The 21463-nt window shown below is 42.5% G+C and overlaps 2 protein-coding genes across 2 annotated transcripts; both read right to left on the bottom strand.

The window, feature by feature from the left end:
• Nucleotides 1–7731: 7731 nt before the first annotated feature.
• Nucleotides 7732–11480, bottom strand: hoxb5a (homeobox B5a). The gene is made up of 2 exons (XM_030140162.1): nt 10655–11480; nt 7732–9229 (listed from the first exon to the last, which is right to left on the bottom strand). The coding sequence occupies exons 1-2, from the start codon at nt 11385–11387 to the stop codon at nt 8982–8984; spliced, it is 981 nt and encodes a 326-aa protein (XP_029996022.1). The 5' UTR covers nt 11388–11480; the 3' UTR covers nt 7732–8981.
• Nucleotides 11481–16950: 5470 nt separating this feature from the next.
• Nucleotides 16951–20000, bottom strand: hoxb6a (homeobox B6a). Its single transcript, XM_030140166.1, has 2 exons — nt 19436–20000; nt 16951–17702 (listed from the first exon to the last, which is right to left on the bottom strand). Exons 1-2 carry the CDS (start codon nt 19998–20000, stop codon nt 17395–17397), a joined length of 873 nt encoding a protein of 290 aa, XP_029996026.1. The 3' UTR covers nt 16951–17394.
• Between the last annotated feature and the right edge of the window lie 1463 nt (nt 20001–21463).

Genomic DNA, 21463 nt, shown 5'->3' with positions numbered 1-21463 from the left:
AGACAGAGACGGGAGGTTGTTCCAGGTTATCGTCGGTTAACATTCTAAAGGACGGGGGCGCGTGCTGGCAGTGGAGATAACACAGTGTGGGCTCGCGGGGGCTCGCACCGTCCTCTTGGTCTGAAGCGGGCTCTGGTGGCGGCGCGAGAGAGCTGCATTCGGTGGGAAAATTGTTCTGACAGACGCCGACACCGAGTTACGATGGTTGGAATACAGAGGAAAATAATTCAGTCGGGTTAGAGAAATAAAAACCTAACAGCCCGTCAGCCATCTCCTATATTAGTTTTTCTTATTTTTTTTTTCCTTTTTTGCATAATTATTGTAATATCTTTATCATTAGGTTGTTCTAATGTATTTATCGATAGATGCTAATTTTATTAACAGACTTTGCTTATTTATCCCATAAAGACCCAGTGCTACTTTTATGGCAGTCCCCAAGTTATTTTTTCCTCTGTATTTAACCTTTCTTAAGTGATTTATCATCATTTATTATAATGTTATCCTCTGTATTTTGCATTTTCTTCGGTGAAAATCAGGTAGCTGTTATAATTTACTGATCATGTAGATGTTCATCAAAAACTTAAAGCTCAATAACACTCAAGTTGAGAGTTATTATATCAGAAACACGGAAAACTGGAGATAAAGTGGGTTTTTACAGCAAAGATATCAGTAACTGAATGTAAAAACAACCGTCTTCATTCATGGCCATGCATCAAATTCCATGGGTTTTACTGGTGAATTAATGTTGGAGAAGATGACGGTGTTTCCACGTTCGTCTCAACGTCCAAATGGGACATAGTTGATGACCATGAAAATATGACAAACTGCATTTTACACCAATTATTTACATAAAGTGGATCAACAGGTATTAAACATTTTACATTAGTAGGTGGTTTTGGTTGCCTGTGGCTATTTGGGTCTTTGAGGACTGGAGACCTTTCATATGGACATTTTGCCTTTACCTTTTATCATTAGCCTATTATGATTTTAAACCTTTATCTAATACACTACATTACACATAACCTGAAAAATAAACTCAGGCTAATGCCACCTCTGACCTATCTAACTTTAAATATTTGCAAGGTTATCGACTTGTCATAACCCGTGGCCAAGACAAACAAAAGCTTATTGTTGTCTTATCAAGGCTTTATTCCTTTTCTCACAAGGCGGTGCTGATAACGCCTTCCTACAATCGACTGAAAACACATTTTAAAAATAATAACAAGCCAATCAAGGTTGATTTCCCTTTCATTTAAAGGGTTCAGCGTTGATTTAAGATACATGTCCTGCTCTTTTATTCATTTAAAAACACCAAAGGTGTATGTGGGCACAGTGGAGAGCTGCAAATTGTTTAAATTGTGGAAAATCGTTTGAGGTAAATTTCCCTCCCTGTTTGACCCGGAAAGGAGGAACAGTGACATATAAACACAAACTGCCAGTTGTTGAATCCTTTTCCCCGTGTTTGTCGGGTAAACAAACCGCAGACATCGGGGTACGTGTTAAGGGCTTGCTTAGCTGCTGTCTTTCTTTTTCTTTTTTTTCCCCATTTCCTCTGCGCCTGCGCGAACGACCTCCCGGCACAAGTGCGTGGCTCGATCTTGTCTGCTGACCCCGCGATGACTCCTCCTCGTGCATTATTCATGAGGCATGGCCGCGCGTTTCACCCCTATCAGTATGCAGGAGACATTAAAGGCTCCGTAAATGTCGATTTAAACGTAAAGCAATCAGAGGAGATGCAGAGAGGGGAAATAGAGTCTGTTTGAGAAAGGAATCAGATGGGTGTGCTGCCTTTTCCAAATAGGCTTCACAGTAACAATCTATTTTGCTGGAATGCATAGAATGGGAAAATGAGGACTTAACAATGAAGAAATCACCTTAAATTTTCAAGGAAAGTTTTCCTACTTGTGTTTCTTTTTTTTCCCATGCCCGGGTCATTCACCTTTCTCTCTTTTTCTTTACTCTCTCATGCCCTGCCAATAGACCCACCAAACACAACAAAACACTCCCCACTAACTCCCACACAAAGCCCAAGAATCTTTCAGACACACACAAACACACACCTTGCACTAGCAGTTGAAAAAAAAAGAAAGAGGAAGAGAAAAAAGGGCCGGTCGCATTAGTTACTCACCCCACTCATCATCACCAACACACAGACTGTAAAGCCAAACTCAGCGCCTTCTGACAGCCTCGACAGGTTCAAAGGAGACAGCAAGCCCGTACACATAATACACATAATGCTATGAGAAGAAGCGAACTGTGTAGGCTGGAGCTGCCCTGTGTACATAAACGGGAACCAGATGACACACACACATAACAGAGCGAGAAAAAAACAAAGGAGGCCATAGAAGAGCTGCTGCTGTTGCTGCTGCTGCTGCTGCGCCTTCTCATGTCATGTTCATTCACTTTTACGCAGGATCGGCCTGTGCGTTAAAATACCTCTCTCACTTTTTTCCGACAAGAAACGCAACGATATTTGTCAGGCGTGTTATACGTGTTATGTCTCGCGCATGTGTGTGCGTGTGTGTGTGTGTGTGTGTGTGTGTGTGTGTGTGTGTGTGTGTGTGAGTGTTAGGGGAAGCTCCTGGGGTTTTGGGGAGGGTGGATTCCTGTATCATCATTAAAAGGAGGAAGCTGATGAAAAATGAAATGGGGAGTTTTTTCGTCTTCCTGTTTACTATACTGAAACTTCCTCGGGGCCCAGGACACTCCACAGATACTCTCACATATATGTACACACACACACACACACACACACACACACACACACACACACACACACACACACACACACACACACACACACGGTTACATGTTGTATCTAACACAGGAAGTACAAAAACAATTTCGTCATTGTAGAGAAGAGAAGTTAAAATGAATGCACTGCTACAAAAAAATAGGAGGAAAAATATTGCATTCAGATGCATTTCAGTACGCATTTTTTACGAAAAATATACAATATATCAATATCAGATTCTCAAAAAGTATAAAAATACCAATAGGACAATTGCTCTATGCGAATGTAACTGATTGTTCATTGTGTGTGTATATATATATATATATATATATATATATATATATATATATATATATATATATATATATATATTTATTTATTTATTTATTTTTACTAATATTTCACTGTTTATTTCGTATATGTGCGCATGATATGAGTAATTTTGGAAAACAAAAATTGTGTCCAAATAAAACAGAAGGCTGTTTATTTTCTGAGCGAACATGATTATTAAAAAGGAAAAAAAACAAAACAAACAAACATCGAAATAGATATTTGTATGTGTCATCACAGCGGAGACACAGTTCAGAGTTTATAGGGAAAACTTTTAACATTCATTAATAGCTCAAAACGCGGGGGGGGGGGGGGGGGGGGGACACTTCTTCAAAGAATTTTTTTTGCTGGTCTACTGGTATCTCCATAATTGATGGCATCCCCAACATGACTCTCAGTAACATTCTTGAGAAGCCTTTGTGTGAAAAATCATTCCAAAGGCTAAAAAAGGCAAACGCTGAAAAATCACCCCACAAAAACACAGACTGAAAATGCATCGGGGGAGTTATACCGGCCTCACGTGTAAAGTGAACATAATAAATGAGAGTTTGAGAGTTGAGAAAAAAGAGGCACTCACCCAGAGAGAGCGAGAGTTCCGAAAGCAGAATCCTTCCTCTCTTATTAGCGGAGTGTGCTGAGGACAGAGGATTAACCGTGCGATCTGACGCACACTTGGACTGTGTGTAAATACAGTGAAGAGAGCTTTGGTTTACATTTATTCCGCAGTAAAACACTTTGTGCAGCAGCCGATGAAATACAACACTGAGGAAATGTGTTAACTCGAACATATTATATTATATAGCGTTTTAGACCATAAAAACACTAGTAACTGATAGAGCTCTTATGGAATTATGCCAACTTTTCTATAACAAATGAAACAGTAATATACAAAACTACACCTCAGTGTCCACTTTCAGATTTTTCTGGTGTTTGTAGCGCATTCTGTGGTATTTTATATTGTATTGTAAAAGCGCTTCAGTGCTGAGACTCATCCATCTCTCCATACTCTACATTTATCGGTGTTCTCTCTTCAGGGCGCCATGTTGCATTGAGCCCCTACACAAAACCGCTACTATGAACTTTATTGTCGTGATTATGTCGCGTCTTTTCCCCTTTTGATGGACAGTTTAACTCCGCCTGTTGGGGCTGATAACTGGGAAGGGCCGAGAGAAAGACGGCGCAATGCAGTGTTTGAGGGGGGAAAAGTTTGTAACTCAGTCGTGTACCGAAATGTGAATGAGATGTTAAACGATTTGCATGACAGATACGAGCAATAGAGAGCGACAGAGGTGGATTGGCTTCAGCTCTTTTTCAGACATCACAGGGAGAGGAAGAGTGCAGGGGAGAAATAAAGGTTTAGAGGGTCAGTGCATGCAGGGATATGCTGTACTGTTGACACCAAAAGCTTCTACAGCATATACTGTTATTTATGCTTTAAAGGTGGCTTTAATAGTATTACTCCATCATTCTGCTCTAGTCTTTTCAAAAGAAACTCAGGCTTATAACTTCATTATGTGTATCTTTTTTTTTTTTTTTTTTTTTTTTTTTTTGCCTTTACACACTTATAACCTCCTTTCATTTTGTCGAAAAACGTAATGAATATTTCTGTACAATGTTGGCGTTTTACTGAAAGTTGCATTAACGCTGAAGGCCGAGTTGTGTTAATGTAGACGCGTGGTGTCACGTGGCCTTATGGTTGCTTGAAATCAATGAATATTTAATTCTTTGACTGAACTGGTTCAAAAATTTTTACTTGTGTGCTTGGACGATATATCTGACACGAAGGCACTTAGCGAAATTGAATAATAATTGACTTCCGTGCAAGTGGCGCATTTTCAGTTTCAGTGTCAAAATGTATTTGTGTAATACGGGTTAATATGTGATTAATTTGCATATGACCATGGTTCCTCTGGGGTCCCCACATCGTCAGTGTGTAGTTTAGTTGACTGGTTGGTTGATTGATTTGTCTTCAATAATATTTGGTTAAGTTTTCAGTTTGAAGATTCTTTATACAAACGCCAGTAGTATATGCATGTTGTAGACATTACAGTAAATTGCTCCAATTATATGAAAAATCGCCTTACTTTTTTAATAATAGCAAGGACTTCATTCAAAGGTGACATGTTTAGTACGAGTTTGGATAGATTTTTCCCTTATTCTGACCGCAGCACACACAATGCTTGTACGTTTTCTAAGAGTTAAAAAATAGGCCAACACTGAGCGCAAAATAACCTGCAAGGACTCCTGTGATGGCGGGCCTTGGGAATGTTTGTATCCGCGACACTTTTTCACTCACACCCATCCTGTCTGGAAAATACAAGGGCGGGGAATGCACACAGATTTTCTTGTACCCAAGGACGCATTTCACTATATATCACTGTGTATGTGCACATTCGTGTATGTGTCTATGTCCGTTTATTGTTGGTAGATGTTAGCAGACACAGGCAGAATTCCTCCCACTCTTAGTCTTTTATTGGAGCCATTTTTACGCACAGGCCGATCGTGCGTAAACGTGAATGAAGAAAGGGGTAAAGTGTTATCAATCAATAGCAGTAAAAGCCATAAGACAAGACATATGAATTCACTTTACAGCATAATAGGTATCTATTTTTCTATAAATCCACAGAGAGAGCAAAGATCAGTTTCATGCCTTTAAAAATAACGTAAACACCCAACTGGGTCAGTTCGAGCTCTATTTTGGCACTCCAGCAAGTTGGTAGAAAGTTAAAAATCACTTTTTTTTGTTAAAGTTTAATCTGATACATACATACATACATACATACATACATACATACATACATACATACATACATACATACATACATACATACATACATAAACGCAGGTACCCAGTGGTACACGACCATTCAGTGATTTGTGCTAACCACCTATCCAAATCACACAGCTATTCGCCTGTGTTCACCATCGTTATGGCCACCAGATCGCACACATACACTGCGGCTGCACAGAGTGTACAAACGTGCGCACACAACTACGCAGCAGCTTACACTCATCTGTGACGCTACTAGACCCGGGTCAGCCACAACAACGAAATCTCAAATATCTTGAAATCCACCGGAGCTTCGCGGCACTCAGCCAGCGCGTTAATACAGCAGCAGCTACAGAGTGAGTGAGTGACATGGTAATTATACTAGTCCCTCACTCTCTTCCCCCTCTCTTCCACCCCCACCGCCACCCACCTCTCCCCTCTCTCTCTCTTTAGCCCAAACTTCCAGGCAGCCCTCAGACGCTACTTACTTGCTGCATCTCTCCAACCTGTTTTTTTTCCCGGAGTGGCACATCCAGACGTCGCCGGCCCGGGGCTCCGTTAGTGTGAACCGGAGCGGGAGCAGCGGCCAGTATTAGTGGCCTTCTGCTCTCTCTCTCTCACACACACATACACACTCCCTCCCTTTCGCTCTGTCTCCACTTTACTGACCCCTTTAGGATCCCCGCGAAGCCGTTAAACCGTCACTTGCTTTCTAGAATGTGAAATATATAGTACATTGTCAACTCCCCAAAACCATAAAACTAACTTTATGGACCCCACGTGACCAGGGGAGAGCCAGTGAGAGGTACCACTGTTGGGCCAGGCCTGATCTTTACGATCCAACTTGAACATAAAAACTCTCATCCGTTTGACATGTAAATGTCAAAGCTGCCTCCTTTTTTATAGTTTGGCCCAAAGCAGAAGGGGTTAGCTTTAAAAAAAAAAATGTATGTGTATATTATATGTCAACACCCGCATACACAGAAGAGTCAGGAGATAGTGTTCAGATGAGACTCGGAGCAGCACCGAGTTTCCGTCTTCATCATCATCATCATCAGCTCAGAAACAGAACCGTCGTGTTTGAGCAAGAAAGTGGGCAGCATCAGCAGCCGGTGAGTTTAAAAGTTCACTTGGTTGTTTACAGTGGGGAAAATGGGACAAGATAACCTAATTTGGACGGGAGTGGCATCCGTTACAGGACGGAAAAAGGAGGCAGCTTAGAGAAAAGTGACCAATTTGTCCACCGCGGGTAGTTTGTTGTCTTGTCAGCCTTGGTCAGCACTGATGAAAACTGACCTGTGGGTGTGTATTTGTTGTATGCATGTATGTTACACTCTTTAGAGCTTTGAATATCTTTATAAGCTTGGCGGTGTGATGCTGCAGATTCTCACCTTTTAAATGTTGCGTTGAGGGTTCAAGCGAGGCCTAAACTGAGAATGAGGGAGAGGCCTTTGGTTTATGTAATGAGGCTTTACCTGTGATGTAGTTCGGTTTTCCTACTATGTCCTAAAGCAATGTAGAGTTTTTTTTGGGGTTATTTTTAAGTAACTTTGTATCAGATCAGGTTGCACAAGCGTGGATGAAAAACTGGAAAATTTTACGTAGGAGGTTTGAGACCTAAGCCTAGTAGTACATCCAGACAGATAAGCAGGTGATGTCCTCCCAAAACACATTTGCATGTGAAATCTCACACTAAATCAATACGGAAAACTGGTACAATAATTATAATTTAAAAAACAAAAACAAAAAACGAAAGCCTCAAACAAATGAGGTCATCCTAAAGAATCCATAACATTTTCTGTGAAAGAACATGCCTCTGAAGGCCACTGGAAGAAGCTGGGTATGAGTCTGTCTGCTGAGGACGAGTACAAGGAACTCTTTATTGTTGTTGCTTTTATTTTACTTCCAAGATACAAAAAAGGCATTTACAGAAAGCTTACAGGCCTTACAAGACGGTAGCCGTTCCTTACACGTCCACAGACACACGCACACACACGCATGTCCTACCTACCCTAACCACAACCTAACCCTCACCCTAACCGTATACTCATATTTAAACAAACAGGGACGTGGATACTGTCCCCACAAGTGACGGCGTAAACAAATGTATGTCCTCATAATATGAGATATACACACGCTCGCAAAAGCGCACACACAAACACGCACCCACTCACACTTCTACAGCTACAAATAAGCAACTGGTCACATTTAAAAATGTCAATACATATGTATGTACAACCTTTTTGGACACATAGATCCAATAATTATAATAACAATAATATAGCCTATATAGTTACACTTTTTGAATAATAATGCTATACACACCATCATGGATACAGAGATGTAGGCAGGGCTGATTTGCTTTTAGACACACACTGTACACACGTTCACGGAGTCCTTAACTTAAAAAAAATAAACTGAACAGGTTTGTGTAATAGAAAGAGGGGGAGGGCAAACTAGTAGCATATACACGTAATTGGCAGTAAATAACTTACAATACCGCAGTAAGAGCTCACATGCTATCTGGCTTTCATTTCTAGAAAGCATTCTTTCAGTTACAAAACAGTTTACACATAAAACGATATTTAGACATTAAACAATGGGTAAGGAATAGGTTGTAAGGCAGGACGCAAGGTAGAAATGTAGTATAGGTAGTGTTTTTCATCCTGTCCTTCTGTTCCAGAACATCTAAATGACGACAACATATAGGAACACCACGGTTTTTTGTTTACAAGAGCAAGTACCACAGTTGTTGTTTTTTTCCCTTTCTTTCTTTTTCTTTTCTTTCTTTTTTCTTTCTTTTTTTTTTTACTTTGCCCTAGAACACCAAACATGCCAGACAAATAAAAAAGTGCTGCGCTGCTGTACAGTACTCAGTTTGTAATAGTTTCCTATTAGTCTAGATTTGGAATCTCGTGTTCATATTCTTCATCACCGTCTCCTTCTTCTTCTTTTTCTTCTTCTTCTTTTTTTAATATATTTATATTTTACTCCATTTTATGGTCTTCTATTGTTTTTTCTTCAAGTTTATTTTTTCCTGCAGGTCAGTCTGTTTTCCCTCCAGGGAAGCCCAGTTTTGATAAGAACCTCTCCAATGAAATGGACGGATGAATGGTTGATTCTTTTTGTTTTGTTTTGCTGTTTAGCTCAGGGTTGGAATGCGCTACCGGAGGTTGCCAGGCTCATGCTTTTCAGTTTGTTGTCCTTTTTCCACTTCATCCTCCGGTTTTGGAACCAGATTTTGATCTGGCGCTCGGTGAGGCAGAGCGCGTGCGCGATCTCTATCCGCCGCCTCCGCGTGAGGTACCGGTTGAAGTGGAACTCCTTCTCCAGCTCAAGCGTCTGGTAGCGGGTGTACGCCGTCCTGGCCCGTTTCCCGTCGGGTCCCGTCATATCTGAAGTAAGGGAGTAGGGGGGTGAGGGGGGTTTGGACAGACAGTGAGTCGCTTGTTTTCGGTGAAAAAATAACAAGTGTCTGACGACGAATTAAAAATTGACAGTAGGCGAACAAAACACCAAACTACATGAAAACCAACGGCTTTGCTCAACAGCTTTGGATGAAGCCTTTCCAAGCGGCGTTTTCTGCAGGTTTACTGCATTAAGTATAAAGTAGCTACAGGTGTTAGTATTACTGCTCTGTTGCCTCGTGCATTTACACACACTACAAAGACCTAGAGTTTTATCAGAACCAACGTGCTCAAACTGTAAAACGAGCGTCGATTAGTCCCTCACTATCAGTTGACGCATTTTATTTTTTCCGCAAAGACCCAAGATATTTAGCTTTTATTTGTCACTTTGCTGTCTCTCCTTTCAGCTACTCTCTTCGTTATCACCCTGTATTCTCCCTCCTCTTTTCACTCTTTCCAACTCCCTTCAGGGTTTTATTGCCTCGGCCTCTGCCTCACCTCTGTAATAAAGTTCCCACACGTAATAAAGCTTCACTTTTCAAAGGAGCAACAGCTTCCAAAGCCTTCCTGGCCCCCTTCTTTCTTCTTTTTCCTTTCTCCCACCCGGCTCTGTCTGTCTGTCTGTCTGTCTGTCTGTCTGCCTGTGCTTCTGCAGCCTGTTGAGGCTTTGCTGCCCGGCTTGCATCTCCTCCTGACAGATTTATGACACTTTTGTGGAATTTGCAAAAATAACAAAAAAAAAAAAAAAAAGAAAAAAGAAAAAAAGAAAAAAGAAAGAAAAGAAAAGAAAAGAAAAGAAAAGAAAATTACTGGGGATAAAAATCGATTGAGTAAAAGCGACAGAGACAAGCGTCCCTGGCTTTAAGAGGTTTTTTTTTTTTTTTTGCTAACTACTTGCACCCTGATGCAGCAAGAAAACATGCTAATATAATAAAATAATCTCAGCTGCTGACCACAGGGTGGCCAGCTGTCTGCTTTTTGATCTCCAAATAATTCCGATTAAATTAAACGACAGATATTAAAATAAAGATACCAGGAAAATATCAAAGAGCTCGTTTGCACTGTTCAGGGAGGTATAAATAACTCTACGATTATTATTGTTATTTTTTTTTGACAGAAAACATAAAAACTGACGCAGCCTTGTGCACAAAATTCAAGGATTGTCTGTCAGCTCAGCTCATCTCAAGCAGCCAGTCGAGGTAAATCAAATCAAAGTGGCAATAAGTCTGCTAATGTTTATTGTGGACACAAAGAAGCACCATGGAGCTCCGACAAGCACTAAACTGTCACCAACCCCATGTGTCCAAACATATAGGAAAGAATAAATTGACTCCAGCGTTATTATGAATATAACCGCCCTGGAACTTTTATGATACAGAGCTAATAAGGTGTAAACACAAGAGCAGCGTATACCATGGCTAATGTGCAGCTTTCTCATCCAGGGGAAAATCTGTGGTGGCTGACCCTCGTTGCCCGTCGTGCTGCCGGGGGCTGACACGGCCGGCCCTCCATCCTGTTTCTGCCCGGGCTGCGGGTGTCCGGTCCGGGGCGTCACGTTGCCACCACCGCCGTGACCGCCGTGGTCCCGGTTGTGCTGCTGTTGCTGGTGCATTTCGTCTGTGTCTGGAGACGCGTCATCTAGTTCGGTGAAGCGCGGCGCCGTGCCACCGCCGCCGCCACCGGAGGAGGAGGTGGACAGGTTTGGAGAGCTGAGATTACCGCTTCCTGGTTGATCCAAGATCGGGGAGGACGAGCTCTGTGCGGCCAGCTTGGTGTCTCCACTCCCGGGTGGGAGCAGGGAGTCTGCCCCGGCGAGGGAGCAGCTGGAGGGCTGTCTGAAGCCTCTCTCTGTGGTCGGGGATCCAAAACCCCGGGAGTCCCCGACGACCGAGCCGCCACCGAAGTGTCCTCCGGTGCCGCCGGCGCTGCTGCTGCCGCTCACCCCTCCTCCACGGTTGCTGACGGTCAGATCCATGCCATTGTAGCCGTAGCCGTAAGAGCCCGTTGCATGGTGCATAGTGGCGGTGGAAGAGTCCCTAAACGTCCCGCCGTTCATTGCGCCGCTGCTGGCTCCATAATTTAGGAGTTGATAGTCGGGGCCATTTGGGTAGCGCCCCGAGAACGAGTTTACAAAGTAAGAGCTCATTTAGGTTGTTTTAGAGAGTTGCAGGCTTACAGTTGAGTATTAAGGGGCGCTTGATTTGTTATATTTCTCTTGGTCGTTATAACGCGGGTACTTTCAACGATTTATGATGTATTAGTGAATTATGGCGTTGCACTGTACTTCGTTTTTAGCTATGTATGCGCCGTCCAAATATGGGGGTGGGGTGGTGTGTGTGCGTGTGTGTTGGATAGTGTGTGTGTGATGGGGGAGGTGAGGGGTGAGGTGAGGGGAGGAGAGAGAGAGAGAGAAGGGGGAGGGGGTGCGGTCACGTGCTTTTGTTGACCAGTCGTAAATTCTCACCGATGACTTTGGAGAGGTAATTCATGCTCTGAGGTTTCTAATGATGAAGGGACGGGCGGGGGAGGCTCCCCCCCCCCCCCCCCTCTCTCTCTCTCTCTCTCTCTCTCTCTCTTTCTCTCTCTCTCTCTCTCTCCTCCTGTTGCTGGAGGTGCCGGGGGTGAGCTCAGAGCGCCACCTACTGCAGACATAATTTATTGCACTTCATTAAAACAGGAGTCAGAGGGTTGAAGAGGGAGAAAGTCGACTCCAAAAAAAAAAAGTCAGAGAGCTGTTATAAAATGTTCCTCTTCCCTTCTTCCCACCCCCTTTTTCCTTTCTGCTCCCCTGTATGTGTGCCATCATCGGGCCGGTGCATTGACCTTTATGGAGGAGCCAGTAAACATAAACCATCCAAATTCAGTTAATTGTGGAATATTAAACACAGAAGAAAGAACAACCCTTAGGTAAAATAGAGTGAATATATGTGACAAAAACACAAGCTAAAAATAAGAAATTCTGGCTTCCTGTTAATATTAACCTATTATAACCAGCATGACGGGTAGGTCAATAAAGGACTTTCATATACGCTACTTAACAACACTGCAGTTGTGGTTCTGTTTGTGCAACATCATCAATAACTGACAACTAATTATTAGTAGGCCCTAGTTATTTTAATAAATGTTAAATTTTTATTTCTTACCAGTTTAAAATGTCTGCTGTTGTCTTGACTGACTGTTGAAGAAACCAGATTGTTATTTGTAATTTTATAAACCGTTCCTTATGATAAGAACATGAAAAAGGGAGAGATGCAGAAATAGACATTTAGAACATAACAGTAAAATGTTTTTTCAGCATTAAAATATGCAAGGGTAAAATCAATTTAGAGGGGGAAAGCTACAGCAACACACGTTACACCAAGGGAGGCCCATTTACAACTCTGAAACAATCTCTAAAATAAGTTTGTTATACTGGTAAAACAAATGTCAATACGGCAACAATGGTCTTAGTAGTGTAAATAGCCCATAAAAGAATAGAGGACAATTAATACCTAATGACTAAAGTTTAGTGTACCATTATAGCAACTGTGTATGACAACATTTAAAAAAACAAAACAAAAATTAACAAAATCTCAAATCATAATAAATTGGTTTCTGTATTGTTTAACTGACTGTTACTATAGCAATAACAGTCAAACAGTTCACATTTGGTATGTCAAACAGTTAACAGTAGTAACAAAATTAACAAAGGATGTAGAATTCTCTATAATAAGGCCTTTAATATAATTACATTCTCGACCTAAAATAGAACAGCATGAACAAAGACTTCATTTACTGTGTGTGAACATCTTTAATATATTTGTTTACCCCTGTCAAAATGTGTTTATTATCCAAGAGGTTTAACATCTCTGATGGTTTGATTGATTGCCACTGGTGTTCCTTGTTTGCATCCATCATCCACCACCAGAGACATATTTGGAAAATACTGTACTGTCGAGTTTCAAATATCTTTCGTTATGCACGCGTATGTTGGTGGTAAACTGTTAGAGTGACCAAAAGCTAACCCACAGTAACCAACTCACTGTCACACACATGCATTCAAATAGCGAAACACTGGATTCACCAAGTCACCAAGTAATGCCTACCAAGACAAATCCAATATTCTTTCTTTCTTTCTTTCTTTCTCTCTCTCTCTCTCTCTCTCTCTCTCTCTCTCTCTCTCTCTCTCTCTCTCTCTTTCTTTGGCCTGTCTGTCTCAGTCCTCCTCCTCCTCTTCCCTCCCTGCAGCCACCCTTCCAGCAGCAGAGGAGCAATGTTAACCTGATCTCTGTGTCCACACTGGATGGAAATCTACTGATTTATGATTTGTTGATTCCTCGAGTAGGGATGCTTTTCAGCCAGGACTCCCTATGTGTGTGTGTGCGTGTGTGTGTGTGTGTGTGTGTGTAGAGGGCCTCAACATGCAATCAGCATGTTTCACTCCAGCAGGAGCACATGTGGAACAGCACAAAGTCTGTAACATAAGACTGGAGAATTTTTTGTTTAAAATTATATAAATGAATACCTTGTCTTTGAGAGTGTTTTTGCATAAATGTGCATGCATGCATACGTGTGTAGCTGCAGGCCACATTTCAGACTCTCAGCTGCTTGCATGCTGAGCATTGCTAAAAGAACCAACAGTTGGGCTGGAAATCATCTTGAATATTCCAGAATAACAGGGACAAAAAGAACAAAGTCAGCAGGCAGCAACAGGGGTCTAAAATCCACAATTATTTTAGTTGCTAGAGTTTAAACATCACAGAATGTCATCCAACTGTTGCCCCAAAACCTGGGGAAAGGGGCACAAAACTTGAACCTCTAGAACCAAAGTGTGCAAGCAATGGACGGGGAGGCACTGACCCAGCTGGCACACACTTCTGAACACACGCCTCTTGTCAAATATAGATTTCCATCTCACTGAATATTTGTTATATGAAGTGGCCCACTGAGTTAGGGCATAATCCATGTTTTCATATCACACAAATCAGTGTTTAAGTTTAATTAATATTTGTAGTAAAGAGAATATACAAGGAAATACCTTCTTGTCCTCACAACACCAGAGTCCATCTTTCACTTCTGAACATTTGTTTTCTGTTTTTCACAATGTTTTGGTGGGTCTCAGTCAATATGTAATAGAATTTGAAGTTAGCAGAGAGCAGTACATTAGTTGAAGCTAAGAACTTATTTTTCTCAGCTTTTTTAGGAGACAATCTTCCTTTGAATGGGAACTATGCAGCACACAAATGTGAGTACAATTCACAGTATTTTATAAAACACTTAAATCCTCATTTCCGTGAGTGAACACATGCAGCACTTTTGGTGATTTTAGTATACAAATTCCAGTTGTAATACAGCATTTTTTTCCCCTTTAGTCTGTAATCTGTGTAACTGAACTCTCATTGACTTCATAGTTATAGAAATTTGGAGAAACAAACATGGAATTCAAAATAGAGATCACAAAAGTCCATAGGGGAGGAAATAAATAACCAGCGTAGTCAGTGTGTGCCAGTCAGTAAAATGAACCCTACTGGTCACAGTTTAGTACATTGCATGTAACATCTGCAAAGTATACACATTTCATCGTACAGCCCAAATTCTGCATGTAGGAATTGAACTGCCAACCCTGGAAGGGCTGGTAACTAAACAGGAATCCAAACCAAGCCTGCTGTATTTAGAGTGCTTAATAACAATCACAAAATAATATCCTGACACTTAGAGCTCTTTTAGTACATATCTACTTTTGTTATTGAAGTGAGTCTCACCGCAGAACAACAGTGATTATCAAAGCTTATTACCCTGACAATAATCATTTAATATATTGAATCAAACGTTGCCTCCATCAAACACAGATCACTGCAATATTAAGGATATTTTAGTTATTTCGTCACTAAGGTTTTAATTATTTGCTGATAATTTTTGCTATATATTAGCTTGGCAGCATAATTCAATACCAAATAAATTAACAAGAAGAATATTGAAAACCAAAAAACCTGAATGTTTAGACCATACATTTCTAACTCATACTCAAAATGTAATTATGTAGGCTATAAATAATCAAAGACAACAAATAGTCAAATATCAAAGTCAAAATATGAGCTGAAAAGTATCAAATAATAGAGAGTATGCCTTCAATATCTAAATAAACTAAATTATGTGTGAAGGGCATATGTCCTTTAAATACAAAATCCATACATAGCTGATTCATACTCTCACTTTACAGCTAAGTTAGAAAATAGCTAATTGTCGGACTCAGAAGGTAATACAAATTAAAAATAATTCATTGAGCTGGAGTGATAGTGCAGATACAGATGTACGAAAGGGGCGTCCTTGAATAACGAAATAAAAAACTAAATAGGCCTATATTTAAAATAAAATGCATTGCTAACCGATACATACAAAATAGGCCTATTGTTAAGTAAGTTATACATTAGCAAGCATGGCTAATACTTCAACTCAAACGTGGCCTTATTAGCTTTTGTCATACTATATTATTTGGGTTCCATGTGTTATATGAAACGCTGTTAGGCTCTCCGTTAATTAATGGTGATTATTCAGGACACATAAGCTCGTGAGGGGAGAAGTCGTTTTGTGGTCAGGCGCGCACCTCCTCAGTGAACTCACCGTCCGCTGACGCCGATAAAATCGAACACCGGTCACGCAGAGGACACACAAAGTTCACGGGGTCACGAGGATATTGTCCACTTTGTCTGGCTGAAGTGTGTGTGTATATGTGTGACGTGTCTGGCTGGCCTGGCTCGAGGACAGGTCAACTTTCCCTCTCTCTCTCTCCCTCTCCTTGGGTCTGGTCATCAATTAGTTCAACCTCCACCACCTCCACCAGCAGCAGCGGCGGCGGCTCGAGCCCCTTGTCACTCCCCATCCGGACCGCCGCGTGCGCCTACTTGGCCCCGGCCTCGTTCTCACCTCGCGCGCCGTAAATATGGACGCGCATGTTTCACACTTCAACCAAAGAGGCTAAAAGGTTTATGATTCTTGGCGCGCGTGTGAGAGCGTAGCTACTAAGTCATAAAATAAGACTCTTTTACTCCTAAATGTCCACTGCATAAATCATTTAGCCAAAAGAACCCCTCGCCACACGTTTCGGTACATTTTTTTTTTATTTTTAACATTTTATTGAACATTTCTCATAGGTAGTATACGTAATTACTTGACAAAACACTAACCTAAACAAACAATGTAAAAATCCATAAAATGTACACTTTCCTGAACGTCCTTAGGTAGTTTGGAGACTAACATCAGTAGGTTAACAACCCTCCCACGCGCTCCCCCGTACTGAAAAACTAAAATGGCTGTAAAAGTTAAATTACCCCACCCCTACCCCCACATTACATTATTTTCACCTCACAAGGTGGCTTTTCCCTTGTCGATTTCTATACAGTTTAAATATGAACACCATATGACATACATACATTTGTCAAATAACTTTTTCTTCCCCGCATTTGGTGTGTGTACGTATTTTAAGGTATGATACACATTTACAAAATAAGAAAACAGTTGTTGTTTTTTTTTTGTTTTTTTTTTCGGTAGGAAAACAGCCCGAAGTCTACTAAAGCTTTAAAACAAGTGAGTGACAGACAAACACAAATGGAAAAAGAAATAAAACAATAGGATTTTTTTTTCTTCTTGTTTTGGAATGCATCAGTAAATTCTGTGTGAAAACAGCTTGTAACAATTATTGTTCAGTTACATAACAATAAGTACTGTCCTACTTTTAAATACACATGGGATGATCTTATTTTTTATGTTTTCCACCATCACGTGTTTTTTTTCTGAAGAGCCATAACTTTTTTTTTTTTTTTTTAATTAGTAGCCAATTTTCAGACCACACAGAGACAATACAGCTCATTTAGCAAATTGATGGAACTTTAGGTGTATCCCGGGAAAAAAGGGGGCTTTGGAAAAAAGGAGAATCCTCTTCTTCCTTCCGCTAGACATGTTTCAGCTTTACTCAGGTAAAGTATAAGAGAATAAAAGAAAATATAGGCTACCGTTTCCCAGTTTTCATACCAAACACACACACGTCTGGACGAACTTTGAGACGGGGAAAGGGGAAGGATTAATCAGTATGTCTTATATATTTCCATCCTCCTCTTCGTCTTCTGTGTGTCACATCAGCTTATTTTTTTTCATCGTTTCTTTCTCCTTTTTTACTTTCACTCCGTCCGTTTCTCCTCTTCCTCACCGCCGTTCATCGTGGAGGAAGACGATGAAGAAGAAGAGGAGGAGGAGGTTGAGGAAGAGGAGGAAGTGGAGTTAATCAGCTTGTTCTCTTTCTTCCACTTCATTCTCCGGTTCTGGAACCAGATCTTGATCTGACGCTCCGTGAGGCAGAGCGCGTGCGCGATCTCGATCCTCCGCCGCCTCGTGAGGTACCGGTTGAAGTGGAACTCCTTCTCGAGCTCGAGGGTCTGGTAGCGCGTGTAGGTCTGCCTCCCGCGCCTTCCGGGACTGCCGAAGGTCCCTGAAGACAGAGACAAAGACAGTTAGACTTTAACCTAAGTAAAAACCACGGGTAAAAAGAGTAAAAGAACGATTCTATTCTATTCCATTCTACTCTTCTCTATTCTATTCTATTCTATTCTATAAACCCCAGTCTCTTTACACCACTTTAACTCACAGGTACAGAAATGGACTCATATTTTATTTATTTATTTATTTATTTATTTATTTATTTAAGCAAAGTCTGTTTTATGATTTGAACATTTTGTGGAACATAAAAAAATAACTACCCACTTATTGATTGATCTCTTCGCTTCTTGTAATGAAAACATCTGAAAATGAAAGGTTTTAATTTGCTCTTGCTGGTGAATAGCAGCTTTCAGATCAGGACACAGAAACGCGTTGTTCCTACTTTTCCAGCCCAAACTCATAGTCATAATAAAAGTAAATATTAAGGACAGTCCCGATAATATTTCAGAGGCTGCTTTTCTCCCCCTCCTTAGTGGGGATCAGCTTCCCTGACTCCTCATATACCCCCCTCACTAAGAATATTTTGGCCCCTGGTGGTAAACAAATCGCCAGTGTTGTCACTTCAGCAGCCTCAGATTCTGTATTGATCTGGAAAGGGCAGAAAGAATATGGATGGGGGTGGGCGGCACGGCGCTCAGGGCGCATAGCCAATTTCTGAGTCTAAAACATCCATAAATAAAAACTCTGCCAAACCGGATTATAGTGCGTACACGCAGGGTTTCTTGTGCCACTCTGTTCTCTCTCCAGATACCATTTACATCTTCAACTGTCTTTCAGGGTGCTGTTGGTTTTTATTCCTTATATATTTCTTTGCGGCGGAGCCTGTTTCCACCTCATCTGTCATATCTGATTGCGCTTCAAGACTTTGGACAACAGTAGCCCTGCATCATCCACCATTACTCACTTTTCTTTCAACAGGCCGTTTTTCTCTTTTACATAAAGACACTACGGGTTTGTTTATAGATATGAGGCTTCCTCAATTTAGCGCAAAACAGGCAGACCTGTGTATATTATATTTGTGTAATATTAGTAGGATTATTTCCTCTTCAGAACTTGGCAGCATTTTAGAGCCTGATTATTAGTCCAGTATCTAATCTGTTTATTATGGATGCACAACGTATAACGGTGTTTGTGATGAAGGGTTAACAGCACACACTCCATTTCCAAGATAATACCACAGTATAGAAAAGGCAGCAGGAGTTGGATAACGTTGTTAGAAAAAAAACCAAAACGCATTCTTGTTTCAAAAGGTACGGAGTTCTTTATGCTTGACATTTTATTCCATGGCCCAAGCCAAGAAAAAAGGAAGTGTAAAATAAAGTGAGACATGACAGAGGAGGAGTAAAGTTTCTTCTTTCTGCTCAGCTTTTTATCTCTCTGCCTTATCTATTTCTTGTTGTCACCCACAACATTCTCTGACAGGCTTTTCCTCTCGCTGAACTTTCATCCCCCTCTGCTCGGTAGAAGCGTCGGTCAGCAGGTCACGTACAGTAACAGGAGCTACAACCCAAACAACTCCGGTTTATGACGGACAATAAAATACCGAACACATGACTGAGTGACAGAGCAACAAACGGGATCATAAAGCTGCTGCTGGGTGAGTAGGAAGGAGTAAAAGAGTAGAAAGACAGCAGTGGGACTGACAGAGGAAACAAACGTCAGTTTTATGACGGGGGATCATAAAATATGCAAGAAACAGGGGAAAAGGAGGAAGAAGAAACTCACCGTTGCACGAGTTCATCCGCTGCATCCACGGATAAATGGGCGCTGACGCCGCTTGCTTGTCGTCAATTTCTCCAAAAAGCCCCTTCCCACTCAGTCCCGCACACTCAGCTTTCCGGTGCATGCCGTCCTGGCTCAGCGCGAGCGGGTGATCCTCGAGGCTACACGGGTGCTCCTTGTCCCGGTAGAAACTTGTGGCCGCAGCTGCAGCAGCTGCCGCCGCTGCTGTGGCGTAGTCGCAGGCACCGGCGGCGGTCGCGCTCCCTACGCTGACCCCCGCCGCCGCCCGGTGCCCACCATACGCTCCGTTGGCTGCCTGCTGGTAGTAAGTGGACGCCGGGTACGGTTTCTCCTGGTGTACGCCGCCACCACTGGCGCCGTAAGCCACAGCGGCGGCGGTAACGGCTGCCGCCCCCGGGTAGTGCCGGAGAGGGTGGTCTGCGGCGTATCCGGAGGAGTAGAGCGGGATCTGACCCAGGAACGACTCCGCCGCCGCCGCCGCCTGCCCGCCTCCGCCCGTTCCCGGTAGCGTCACCGGGAAAGAGGAGTTGACAAAATAAGAACTCATCGGGAGAAAGTAGAAGAGGAGACGAAGGAGGAAAAGAGAGGAGAAAAGGAGAGGAGAGGAGAGGAGAGGGGAGGACAGGAGGGCACGAGACAAACACAACAACAACGTTCACGCGATGAAGAAGAAGGAGGAGTAGAAGGAAGCTAACGGCTAACGGCTAACGGTTCTCCCTCCCGTCCTCCTTCCTCTGCCTTCCCCTGCCTGCACTTTATGATTTGTTGTGTTTTATAGCCGACAGTCCGACGGGCTGCTGCTATCACTTAGTTTATCGCAGATTGGAAGGAGGGGGTGAGACGGGTGAGGGTAAGAGGGGGAGGGGGGGGGTATCTGGGTGGCTGAGTGCCAGTGTGGGACAGGGAGAGAGAGAGAGCTGGGGGGGGGGGGGGGGGGGGGGGGGGGTCAATGTGTATGTGTGCGTCTGAACGGAGGAGCGGGGATGGGGAGAGGAGCGGGTGAGGAGGGGGTAGCCTATGTGAGAGGCAGAGACCAGCTGACCCCACACTGACCAATGGGAAGGTTCCGTGCCTGGCATTCGTTCTCCCCTTTTCCTTTCGTTGGAGAGAGGAAGAGGAGGAGGAAGGGGGGGGGGGGTCTGGGAACCACCGACCCCCACCTTTTTCTCTTCCACTGTCCCTTCGTCATTTTCTTCCTAATTCTCATTCAGAGTCCCTTTCTAATCTTCCCTCCGGTTCCGGGTGTGCGGTTGCGCAATTGCGCCGGAGTCCTCGGCGCGTTAAAGTGATTCTCTTCCCTCCCTTTGCGTCTTCTTTCCTCCGTCTGTTGTTGGACTCATAACAACCAGCAAGTCGTTCACGCACGAAAGCCCGTGTGTGTGTGTGTGTGTGTGTGTGTGTGTGTGTGTGTGTGTGTGAAAGAGATGGGGGGGTGGCTGCTGCGCCACCAGAGGCAACCAAATAATAAAACATATTCCCGGCACTTTGCACATAATGCCGACCGCATTAAAATGAATTTGGAGAGCGTAAATCACAAGCGGGAGCGCGCGCCGGGCATGTGTTTGTATGCACGTGTGAGTAGGGAAAGGAAAATGTGGACTGTGCAGGCTGTAATTGAGGTGTTTGTACATTTAGGTTGGTGGGTAATAAAGAGGGGTCGCAACAATGGGAGTGTCGTTTTTGTCTATTGAAGGAGTGAAACAATTCTATGTAGGATATTTTGTCCATTATGTAGATATTAGTATTATATTAATCAGATATAACCTGATGAAGCCGCCTTGTCTGTCCTGTATTCCGCACTGGGTGAGGTCCATAACGTGTGGACTAAAATTAAACTGCTCCATGAGTAGTTTCTGCAGGACTCCGCTCTATTTGATCTATGTGCACAGTGAATTATTTTCTTCTTCTGTGACACTGATTAGGCTCCCGGAAAGAAATAAAAAGCAGACTAGGGTTCTTTATTTCTCCCCAAGTCCGGCTGACACTGATTAGAAGTAAGTAAGGAAGTAA

Source organism: Sphaeramia orbicularis, chromosome 8 (assembly GCF_902148855.1).
Source record: "Sphaeramia orbicularis chromosome 8, fSphaOr1.1, whole genome shotgun sequence".
Taxonomy (NCBI): Eukaryota; Metazoa; Chordata; class Actinopteri; order Kurtiformes; family Apogonidae; genus Sphaeramia; species Sphaeramia orbicularis.
Note: the sequence above shows the minus strand (reverse complement) of the source record. Positions and strands in the feature narration are given on the sequence as shown.

Bases quoted from the DNA above. Each gene is read 5' to 3' on its own strand.
- hoxb5a (XM_030140162.1), bottom strand. From the start codon at position 11,387: ATGAGCTCTTACTTTGTAAACTCGTTCTCGGGGCGCTACCCAAATGGC. The intron at 9,230-10,654 runs GTATACGCTGCT...CCCTTACTTCAG, and splicing joins AAAGCTGCACATTAGCCATG to ATATGACGGGACCCGACGGG.
- hoxb6a (XM_030140166.1), bottom strand. From the start codon at position 20,000: ATGAGTTCTTATTTTGTCAACTCCTCTTTCCCGGTGACGCTACCGGGA. The intron at 17,703-19,435 runs GTGAGTTTCTTC...CTCTGTCTTCAG, and splicing joins GCGGATGAACTCGTGCAACG to GGACCTTCGGCAGTCCCGGA.